The 12,000-nt window shown below is 39.2% G+C and overlaps 1 protein-coding gene across 3 annotated transcripts in view; it reads left to right on the plus strand.

The window, feature by feature from the left end:
* LOC133519600 (uncharacterized) overlaps positions 1-12,000 on the plus strand; it is a 79,782-nt gene that overhangs the window by 52,384 nt on the left and 15,398 nt on the right. For all 3 annotated transcript variants that reach the window (XM_061853627.1, XM_061853626.1, XM_061853628.1), the window contains 2 exons: positions 9,343-9,456; positions 11,001-11,141. In XM_061853627.1, coding sequence (XP_061709611.1) covers positions 9,343-9,456; positions 11,001-11,141 — 255 coding nt within the window. The remainder of the gene's footprint in view (positions 1-9,342; positions 9,457-11,000; positions 11,142-12,000) is intronic.

The raw sequence follows: 12,000 nt of genomic DNA on the forward strand, positions 1-12,000 counted from the left end.
GCCAAGTCTCATTTTAGGGTACCGTGCTAAAGACAGAGATGTGACTTATTTAAAATACATTTAATAGCCTCTTTGAATGTCCCACTGCTGGGCAAAGGCCTCTCCCCTTGATTTCCACGATTCCCGATTTGGTGTTTCCTCCGGCCAGTTGTTCAGGAAGCTGTCCAGGTCATCCCGTCATCTCCGCCTGGGCCTGCCCCGTCCACGTCGCTCTACCGGCATCCACTTGGTGGCTATGCTAGCCCACCTCTCTGGGTGCATGCGGTAGACGTGACCGGCCATTTTAGCCTAGCGGTTCAAAGAAAATGCAAATACAAAATCAAAAATACCTTTTGAAGAGAACTTGTCTTTCCCCGGGACTCAAACTAACTATGCCAAATTTCATCTAAATCGGTTCGGCGGTTTAAGCATGAAGAGGTAATAACAGACAGACTCACTTTTGCATTTATAATATTAGAATGGATAGTCTGCATAGTATATATTAATAGGTATGGATATATAATATATATTGTTATTATATTGTTATTCAGATAATAATTTATTTTATTTATTATTGTTAGAACGGCGAACACGGTCATCGGCTTACGGCATTAGGAGTTGACTTCAAAGAAAAAAAACTACAGCACATATGTAGATGTTTATTAGGTACACACAAACGTGTTTTAACCTAACATGGACCGTTGTGGGTCTTGAAGAGCACGACACTCGTGCTGTCGCAATCCATCAGACACTTGCTGAGATAATTGCGAAAGTTGCTGGCACAGAACGGTTTGTACGGAGGCTGCGGCTTGCGGCAAAAGAAACGGCATTCGGAATTGATGAAATCATTCAATTTGTGTTTATGCCTTAGCCGTTTCGGGCGAAGCCGACCATCGGTCCTGATATAATCACAGAGAATTCCACCAATCAATCCGAATAAAATCACTGAAAACAAAAAAATAACGCTGCAGGAGTTGGTTCTCATCAGGCCATCAGACCTTTGACAGAATATTTTTCACATCAACCTCCTAAGGCCCAGTTAAAAAACAAAAAAAAACCAAAATTTTACAGTAAATTTTGATTCTACACTCTAGGAAACAAAGTTGGTATTGAAAATTTAACAAAATAAAACAAATCCAACTCTGTTCCAACATGATACTTAGCCAGAACATTCAAGTCTCATATTATGGTTTGGAATTAATTTTCGACGCTAGAAGGTGTACTGTTTGCAGTGAGTAGAAGTAGTTTTTTTAGTAATTTAGTGTCCCACGGCTGGGTAAAGGTCTCCCCTCGCTTCTTCCACTCAACCCTGTCATAATTTGTACATTTCCGCCATCTCCTTTTTGGTCTGCGCGTACCCCGGCCAGCACCATCTATGGTGTTCCATGGGTCCCACTCGATAACCATTTTTGGCCCACCGTTCAGGGTGCATGCGGCAAACATGTCCAGCCCAGAAGTTACACATACATAATTTCTACTATAGTTCTTTTTTCTTTTAGTACATTATTGTCAATGTTAAGCAACACTACCAGATATAGATTACACGGTGAAATTTAATCGGTGGTCAGAACCCCTAGTGTAAATTTATTCGATAGCGTGACGTGACATACGCGTTTGCGTTAAGTCTCATTTCGTATGGGATTTAGAAACAGCGCCAAGTGGGACATTTAGGGTTTAGGAAACTGAAAATTCCATGCAAAATTAGACTTTACGCAAACGCGATCGTCACGTCACGCTGTCGATTAAATGTACACTAGGGGTACAGGAGTTGAAAAATATTAATTACCAACCTAAATGGAATTCAACACGTGAAATTTCATGCAATTTACTTCACCATCTAATTAATTACAGTCACTGATATCATTAAAATTAATAACCACTTTTATTGAAGGGAAGTAGGTGTACGTCAAATGCCATCACTTTGGCGGGAAATTTAACAAATTAACATTGACAAATTGTCAGCTTATTACTTATGTCTTGAGTTTTTATGGCTGTTACTTTGAAAAGGTATCAGCGTTATTCGTCCCATTCGTTTTTCGTTCAATTCTTAATTTCGTCTCATTCTGTATTCATCACTGATTCTTTTTTCGTCTTGCTCGCTATATGTCCCTGTCTTCTTAAGTCCAATTCTGTAATTGTCTTATTCTTAATAAGTCTTAATCGTTTTTCGTCACGGTCTTCCTAGGACTACGTCTTTGTTTATCTCTCTCGTGTTTAGAATCATTCGCACTTTATCTTTTGTCACTTTCGTTATTTATTTTTTTGTTTTTATTGGCAACTCGTTCTTTTTTGGGCATGTTCGCTACTCGTCCCTTACGATGTACGCCTTAGTCTCTATAAATCATTTTTGAACAGGGCTCGAACAATTTATACGGATGACGTAAAAATGGTTTGTAGGCGGTGGGCTCTAGTAACTTTTAAATCTAAATTTAAATTTATTGAAACGTAAAACAGTAATAAAAAAAGTGTCTGTGTCAGCTCCGACGCACGACTGTAGTTTGTTCCTTATGAACGATTATAAAATACATTATAAATCAAAATACTACGAGTAAAAAGTTGGTCCAGTCCATGGTTGCCTAGATTTACAGATTTTAAAATAAAATCTAGGCAACCATGGACTGGACCAACTTTTTAATAAGGCAACCTATTACAGTAATATTACTACAAGATAATATAAATATTTGATATATCTATACGTATATCATACGATTAAACAACAAACATATTTTTTTCTAGGCAACCTATTTGCAATGTGTTAATGCAAATATTATCTATCATTTATTTCTTATCACAAGTAAAAAACAGATGAGGGTAGATATTCCTTATAACGTTTACGCGTATCTACGTAACGTACGTTTGATTTTTAATATCCCAGGCTTATATATGAAAATCGATTCTGTAGGGCCGGTACAGACGGACTGCAACTTGTATGGGAACTGCATGCCGACTGCACTCCAACTGTCACGTCGACGTGCAGTTCCCATACAAGTTGCAGTCGAGTTGCAGTCCGTCTGTACCGGCCCTAAGAGGTAATCTCCAAAAAATAAAAAAGGTATCTATTTTATTAAAAATATGCGTTGCGTATGCGTTGGATGATGTTTGACACGTGACGTCAAAAATATAAAAACAATAACAAAAAAATCTTTGTGGTATACTTACATATAATGGCGAAATTCATGTCGTTTACTGAAAGCACAGTGAGGAACAAGACAAATCATTGCACTTATATACACAGTCACATGTGAGTACCCTCCTAATAGGCCAATCAAATTAGATTTTTCGAAGAATTTCCGGCAAGCTGGAAATTGTTTTAATACCTTCATTTGGTCTTAAACGCGTGTAATCCGAGCTTGCGCAATCCCAGAAGGTGAGCATACATTTTTGCTTTAAGTTTTTTGCTTGTAGCTCGAAAACGGGACGTCAGAAAATTTGCTCTAGTTATGATAAAAACTGATATCTGAGGATCCGAGACGTACCTTAACATGATTTCGTAGTTAAAGTTGTAAAAAGTGGCCGCCATAATGAATTTCTTTTTTTTTTTGTTGTTATGATCATGTTAAAATCCGAAAACGCCTTTTCACCAGTGTTTGATCCACCAAACCTTGCTGGTAGTGTCCTTGTGATTGATGGTGGGTTCCTTCAACATATTATCTCCTAAAGGTACAAGTTGGAACCCGGCGACGTGAGGCGACCGCAGACGACAACGTCATCATCATCATCATTTAAGAGCATGGCTCTTGTCGGTGGAATAGACGCCAGTTTTCGCGGTCCTCGGCCAAGTTCTTTAGGTCCCTGTAAGACACGACATTTGCTTTACCTTTTAGTTGTTGCGACAACGTCACCGCGTCATGATTGGTTTCTGTATATTTATATGAAAAACCATTTGAACTCAGCGACACTAAGCTAGCTACACGAAGTCGGGCTTGGCTACGCATCGCCAAGCTACGCGTCGCCGAGCCCGATCGCAGATCAATGGTGTCGCTGACGTCAGAGCGAAGTACATGGTATGCGGTCAGAGGGCTTACCGCAACCCACGTTCGACGTGTGGCCTCCCTGACACACTTACGTACGAATTTACAAGTGCGACAGAGAGGTAATACGTCGAACGTGGTTCGCGGTAGGCCCTCAGGTTTGAAACAAACACAGTCACATGTCGCGGCCACGCGTCGCCGCGACACGAAGTCTGCATTGTCGTCTGCGGTCGCGACACGTCGCCGGGTTTCATTTGTACTTTTAGGCTCCCAAAATGTATGCACGCCTCCTGGGATTGCGCATACTCTGATTACACGCATTTAGGAACAAATGAAGGTATTGAAACAATTTCCATGCACTGGGAATTAATTCCACAAAACGCTTTTCTGGATCTAATTTGATTGGCCTATGGTATTGCCGTTGCTTATAATTTCGTCGGTAGTCCGTTGCTAATTACAATTAATCAATTTAGCTAACATACGTCTTTGCTTGTATACTTCTAATTAGACGCTGAAGTCGATTAAGCAGCCTCAGTTCTTATGAATTTTTATACGTTTAGGCTACGTCTGCACAGATAGGCGGCTTGCTTAGCGTCTAGAGCCTAGCGAGGTACCTTCGCTAGAGAGAAAATGATTATTGTTTGTTTTAAACAAATACATACTTATCATGAATCCATCCAAATGTTTTCATCACAATAAGTCCCTGTCCTTACCAGTCTTTGCGCATAATTTTAATCGGCACCTAAGCGTGGGCTAGTCCAGCGCTCAAACCGTTTAAGTTCGCTCTCCGATAACGCGCCATTGTTACGCATCTCGATATTCTCGATGACACATTTTAGACTGGCACTCTAGCGTTTGACTCGCCGGCACTCAGTAAAATATTTTTCTCAAACTTGCTATGAAATGATGACATGACTTACGTCAAATTAGGTCCGGAAATACTACATATCAGGTGCGATGAGTGAAGATGATATGTAAAGTTATTTCATACTGCCTTACACACCTAGGACTGTAATGTAAAGCAACCTTCTTTTGTTTTTTAACGTCAAATTGTGACACAACATCTTGACATTCAACCATCAACAAATATAGGTACGCTACCGTTGCTTAGCAACGAATATGCACAACAAATCACCGTTGCTGTGCATATTCGTTGCTAAGCAACGGCGACGGCGCATCGCGCAGGCGCGCGGACTTACGCGCGCAGGGCACCGCTGGTAGAGTGGCGAGCCGAGTAGGTTGCCACAAAACAAATTAACTACATTTTTTGTTTTAATTGCAAGTTTGAGAAAAGCACTATACATATCTCAGCGAGAAACGGGGATGCCGGCCGCGTATCTCTATCCGGCTCTCGCTCAGCCGTCTATATCTACTTGGCCTGCAACCCTACGTTTCCCGGCCTCTATAGTAATGTACTATTCCCATTACAAAGTTTATTTGAATCTTATTGCAACTACTATAGATTCGGAATTCAGACAATTGTTGTTAGTTTGAGTGAATCCAACGCGGCAAAAATAAAGCTAATAATGTTAGTAAAAATCACAAAGATTAAGTAGGTATAGTATCACAGATCCCGAATCTGCTAAATCGAAATTCATTTGAACTGGTTGTCAAATACTTATCAGGATTTTGCTATATGAATATCCTTATGAGCTCATTCTTCTAGTTCTAATAAATATTGTAAGTATAAGTACTACGCTTTTTATTTCAAAGTGGCTGAAAAGGCATGTCACGAGGCGTCAATACCAGTCAAATTTACGGCTACGTAACATAATTTCAAGATTCAATAATCGGTTGAAGCAACCAAATTTTTTTACAGGTAAGTACACGTGCGGTTTTACTTACAATCGACAAAGGATTAGCCGTTTGGGGCCAGCTACAAAACGAAGAACTATAAAATATAATTTTCGCGACCGACCGCACTGCGCGCTTGGCGCCTAGCTAGTCGCTTAGCGTGTATCGAAGTAAACACACTTGTTTGACTGCGTCGGCTGTGTCAGCACATAATGCAAGCCACTAGACTCTAGACGCTAAGCAACCCGCCTGTCTGTGCGGACGTAGCCTTACAGAATTACACATAATTAGAGTTGATAAGAATTCGAGTCTTTTAAGTCTTCTACAGTCATGTCTGAAAATATCGATACGAAAAATTAAGTGCACCCAAAGAGAATTAAGAAGACCAAGAGTGCTCACTCCGTACAAACGTTTTGTTACCAAAAATACTATTATTTTCGTAGTCTACATCTAGCGTCAAGTAGCGGAACTCTCAGTACTGCTACTCGACAATAGATGTCGCGGCAAACAAAAAGTCAAATGCTCAACGATTTTCCGCTAATATTATAATCAGAGTAAGCGTAGGAGTTGAAAATAGAGTTCCGGTTACTCTGGTTATAATATTGGCTGAGTTCCGCTACTTGACGCTAGATGTAGACTACGAAAATAATAGTATTTTTGGTAACAAAACCGTTGTATGGAGTGAGCACTCTTGGTCTTCTTAATTCTCTTTGGTGCATCTTAAAAGGACTCGAGTCTTTGAATAAAGACTTCGTCATAATTTTATAGGTTTTACCTGCGAGTAAAACAAAGGAAAATTGACATTTATTAATGATGTGTGACCCATGAATTTAATGTGGAGACAGTGCCTTTTAGAAAACTTTTGTGCATAATTCGAAAGTTTTCTTTAAAGGGCTCAAGTCTTTACAAAAGACTTAGGTCTCGATAATGACTCATGTTTCGACTTAATGACTTAAGTCTCAAAGGACTTGAGTCTTAACAAACACTAAACGTAATTGATCCCAGCCCAGTCTTTCTTGGAAAACGTGTTGGTAGCTTACATCAATGAACTGGTGACTAAGTTCCTACAAGCCCAGCACGCTTTGGTGCAATTATTCGATGTTAAAACTGTAATCCACCATTTTGAAAATTGTACTTTTACTGTTTTGACAAAAAAAATATATAAGTTTTGTTTCTTCCTCTCAAGTGTGTTGAAAAACGTCGTATGAAACGCGTGTGCATTGTTCATTACCCACATCGGCTTTCTTATTGCGCGCTCGCTTACAGCTCGCGCGCATAATATCGCCTCGTGTGTAGTGACCAGCTTAGCACACTTGTATCATACATAATGTACTATGGTGCTACTTTTCCGCACTAGTGCATAAATTATCACATTATGTAACTAACTCGAAAATTTAAATTCGAATAGGTATTCGAATTTAAATTTATCGCCACTCGATACGAATTTCCTATTTTTCGCAAATAACTATGTTTAATAAAAACAAAGATCAAAATTAAAAACCCTAACACTAACCACAAAACAGAAAAACGCCTAATAAAATAGCCTTCTTAAAAATTATAACCTCAAATACTAAGATTCTCATTCTCATTGCTACTTCAAAATCCTCCTATCTTTCCTATACAACATTAGTAATATCAACTCTATGATTAAAAGGATAGAGTTGTTTTTACAATGACGTGGTTGATGCCAATTTTTCACTCCACACCGCATCTTTTTTACAATTTGCGAGTAATGGTTCGGAATGATGGAGATTATACGCTCGCTGTGGGTTTCAAAAGTGACTTTTCATTTATCTTACTCACGCTGTGTTCGTTTATTTTATAAGGTTTCTATGAAATGTCGCTTTCGTTTGATCCTTTAGGGCGTCCGCTAGCTGGTGCGGATGGCCCACGCTCGCGGGTGACGTAGGTAAAATACATCGCGCGCATCCGCGCCAAGGGACCTACGGCGAAAACCGAATTCACAAATTGCGGGATCTTTCTCTTTTACTCTAACTAAGACGTAATAAGAGTGACAGAGAAAAATGCCCGCAATTGACGAACTTCGATTTTCGCGGTTATACTGCCCAGTTAGCGTTGCTCATACTATTTTTTCTACTAGTTGGTTAAATTAAGATTTCGTATACTGAACTATAATTGCGTACCCTTCATGTATGGGCTCCCACTCAACCATAAGATCCCGTGGACCCGGGTATGTCCTTAAACTACGTCCACAAGAGAGGTATGGGCATTGTGAATGTCGTCTAGCTTAGTGCCACCACGTGCCACCAAACAATTGAAAACTGTGTCATATCAATGTAATTTCGAATATCGATCGTCAGAGATAATGCTTGCCATTGAGTTTCCTTAAATGTACTAAGCCATACCCCGAAATTAACGTAGCTTAAAAAACACCGCATGATTATAAAAAAATATATAATATACCCAAGTAATAGATTCAACAATCTACAAGACATTGTTGAATTTTCCAAAATATTTACTTTAATGTAAATATTTTGGAAAATTCAACAATGTCTTGTAGATTGTTGAATCTATTCAAATCTGGTAATCTCAACCACATGTTTATGGAGCCTACTAGAGTGACTGCTACTAGTGCAACCTGTATAGATAATATTTTCACTGATATTGTTCCTATTACTAAAAAAGTTATCAGTAATTTAGAATCAGACCACTTAGGTCAATTAATGGTATTTGAGACATTAAGGAAAAATACTTTGAGAAAACAAATAACTTTTGTACCAGTAACCTCGGACCGCGTAGAAAGAATGAAGCAAAGTCTAGTTCAGGCGCTACCCTTTTTGTCTTCCGATATATAATAAGTAATATGCAGATAATTCACCCTTAAACGTGTTAGAAAGGTGCTTACGTAACTTACATGACTATTAAGTGATGATATTGAATGTTAAATGCTTAATAGCGTTCATTTGTATTTGATTTGTAATGTTTTATGGTATTTGTATGGTAAATAATGTTGTTTCACTCGGTAACAAAGCTTGTGAAACCTTCGTATCTTGAAACCCTTGCAACGCTCAAGATTCCAACCACTTTCGTTTTCGAACCACTTGCTAAGCTCGCACATTGTACAATTTTATAACCTTTCGCTTGCTCGGATATCAATATTAGCACGAGGAGTTAAACCAAAGATTTCAAATGTAAAGATAGGCGGCCCGTTCATATAATTTCGAGCGAACGTTATGAACCAACTGACTTACTTCGTAGTTCATATAATTCTGAGCGAACGTATGAACCCACTGACTTACTTCGTAGTGCCCGTAGGGCCCGTTTTTAGGGTTCCATACCCAAAGGGTAAAACGGGACCCTATTACTAAGACTCCGCTGTCCGTCCGTCCGTCCATCCGTCCGTCTGTCACCAAGCTGTATTTCATGAACCGTGATAGCTAGACAGTTGAAAATTTCACAGATGATGTATTTCTGTTACCGCTATAACAACAAATACTAAAAGGTACGGAACCCTCGGTGGGCGAGTCCGACTCGCATTTGTCCGGTTTTTTCATAAATCAAATATAAGAATTAAAGAATAATTTTAGCTCTTTGTAATTTTGTAAAACAAATAACAATTAATTTGATATTCTCTCAGGTCAACGGTCGTCCAGCCTGAGGCCCAAAGTGGACTGCACAGTAATGGCTGGGACCAACACACCCGGACAACCCCCATTCCGCCCAACTCAACTTTCCCGGGGAGTCGAATCAAGTAAGCTTTAATATAACGAATATCATATAAAAAATACACTTTTTTACCTACTTTAAATGTGGGAGTAAGAGGTCTATAGCCTGAGCAGTGTCAAATTGACTTACGGCCCCATTCCAACTTTAAGATACGTCAAACATTTGCTAAAGATACAAATATGGATTATATTTCTAAGGCTATAGACCCCTTCTTCTTCAAGAGTTCTTTTGGCTACCTTCCGACTACATCAGAGGTCTCTGAACCCCTGCCCAATCCGGCCTGCAGACGCCCAATGTGACAGCCCACACGTTCCGGCCCGCGGGAGGTTGCCAAGCAGATAGGCTCCAAGACTTCAGCATTCATTGAGAGTGTAACTGTTCCTAGCAGCATCTAAACCTCATAAAACGAATAGGACGGATATATTGCGTATAATGAATTTAAAATATGAAGAAGTGTGTGTGTGTATAAACTTACGCAGCTAACTAGCTAAATACTAGTTATGTACAGAATGTAGCATTAGTTTATGAGACTGCTAGTTTAACAGTCCAGACGCGGTTTATTTATTTAGTATAAATTTTATTTTGACACTTGGAGAGACTTTACACCTCCAAATTTTATTAGTATTAGTACTCTGACATTGGGGACCTTTTACATCTCCAGATTTAATGTGTTTTTAACCATAGAGACTATACATCTCTATTGTATTGTATTAATTATTTATTTTAAGATTATTATAATGTAATGTTTACCCAGGTATTGGCTGTTGTATTTATAAAAATGTTGTTATGTATTTTTCATGTCACTATATGATGTTACTATAAATGTTGTATTGACTTGTAAAAGAGCCCTTGAGGCCTACTTGCAGAATAAATTTTTGAATTTTGAATTTGAATTTTGAATTTTGAAAGTGTGTTACTAGACATTTTGCTAGAAAAACACCCAGCGAGAATATTACCGACCGTCTGGCTATTTAACCATCTTCATCTTCATCATATCCGCCACAAGACGTCTACTGCTAGACGTAGGCCTCCCCAGGGATCTCCACGATGCGCCGCTCTCATCCATCTCTCTGCGACCTTAGCCAGGTCGTCGGACCACCTTCTTGTGGGTCTTTTCTTGCTGCGTTTCCCGGTTCACGGTCGCCACTCAAGAACCTTCTTTTTTCTACGCCATCGGCCATCGATCCTGCGAGCAATGTATCCAGCCCACTGCCATTTTAGTTTGGCCACTCTTTGAGCTATGTCAACAACCTTGGTTCTCTTCCGGATCTCCTCAAAAAAAAAAATAGGACATTATTACACAAATTGACTAAGTCCGACAGTAAGCTCAATAAGGCTTGTGTTAAGGGTACTTAGACAACGATATATATAATATATAAATATTTATAAATACTTAAATACATAGAAAACACCCATGACTCTCATTCCTTCGATCTGGCAGAGAAAACTCGAGCATAGCTTACTCCGCAGCCTTTTGAGTGACTTTTTATGAGATCCATTGTGACTTTGTGATCGACCACGTCTCTGTCCGTGGTAGAACTTTATTATAAGTTAATTATTGGTTTTCAGGGAAATCAACCCTTCACAACCGACCCTTATTTCGCCCGTCTAAATGGGCCGATATCGTCGTCAATAAGATAATCAAAAACATCCGATCGAACTCTCGAAAGAAACTGACTACCGAATCTCGTGCGACTACGATGACTCCAGGTATGCTTAAATTAAACCCATGAACGCTTTAGGGCGTCCGCAAGTTGGTGCGGTTGCACGGTGCGGGTGAGCGGGTTAACGAAAAGTTGTATGAACAACGCTAACTGGCGCGAACGCGTGCGACGGATGTTATTTACAATGGCATCCGCGTGCGGGCGCCCGCTGCGTGCTCCCGCGCCTGCTAGCGGACGGCCTTAACACAAAAGTGGAGGAATCGTGCGAAATCGGCTTTTCATACAAACTTAGTCCTCATTTCCTCTGGGTATTAACATTTTTCAAAATATTTTGACACAATTGGTTGTATATAATATATTGTATATAATATTTTTCGAATTTTTATTATTATAAGAGTTAAGAGCATTTAAAATTTTACATTAAATCTGTTTTTTGCTGCAATTTTTTACAATAATTAAAAAAACGAAAAAAGTCAAACGTAGAGGCATAGCTATGGTTAATGTACATAATATTATGTATAAATATTTTGCATAATGTCAATATTCAGAGAGGAAATGGGGACTACGTTTATATGAAGAAGCGGCCGTCGTCCCCTTTCCTCATGAGCCGTAAACAAAAACGTCACTCACAGGCCAAGGTAACGGGCGCAAGCAAGGTTACTTTGACAGCGCCGTGGGCACGACTAGTTACGACGTCCACATGTTCTTGTCGTTCATAATGTTAATAATGTCGATACGTCTACGGGAAATTTTGTACAAGAAGTTAAGTTGAAATGTACACAATACACATACATAGGTCTGTGGCTGAGACGCCAAAACAAAAGAAATGAATTTTAAACATAGGGATCACTTTTCCCAAAAAAAATACACATCTTTTTTTTATAATTTTAAGATAAACAATATTG

The sequence above is a fragment of the Cydia pomonella genome, chromosome 7 (genome assembly GCF_033807575.1).
Source record: "Cydia pomonella isolate Wapato2018A chromosome 7, ilCydPomo1, whole genome shotgun sequence".
NCBI lineage: Eukaryota > Metazoa > Arthropoda > Insecta > Lepidoptera > Tortricidae > Cydia > Cydia pomonella.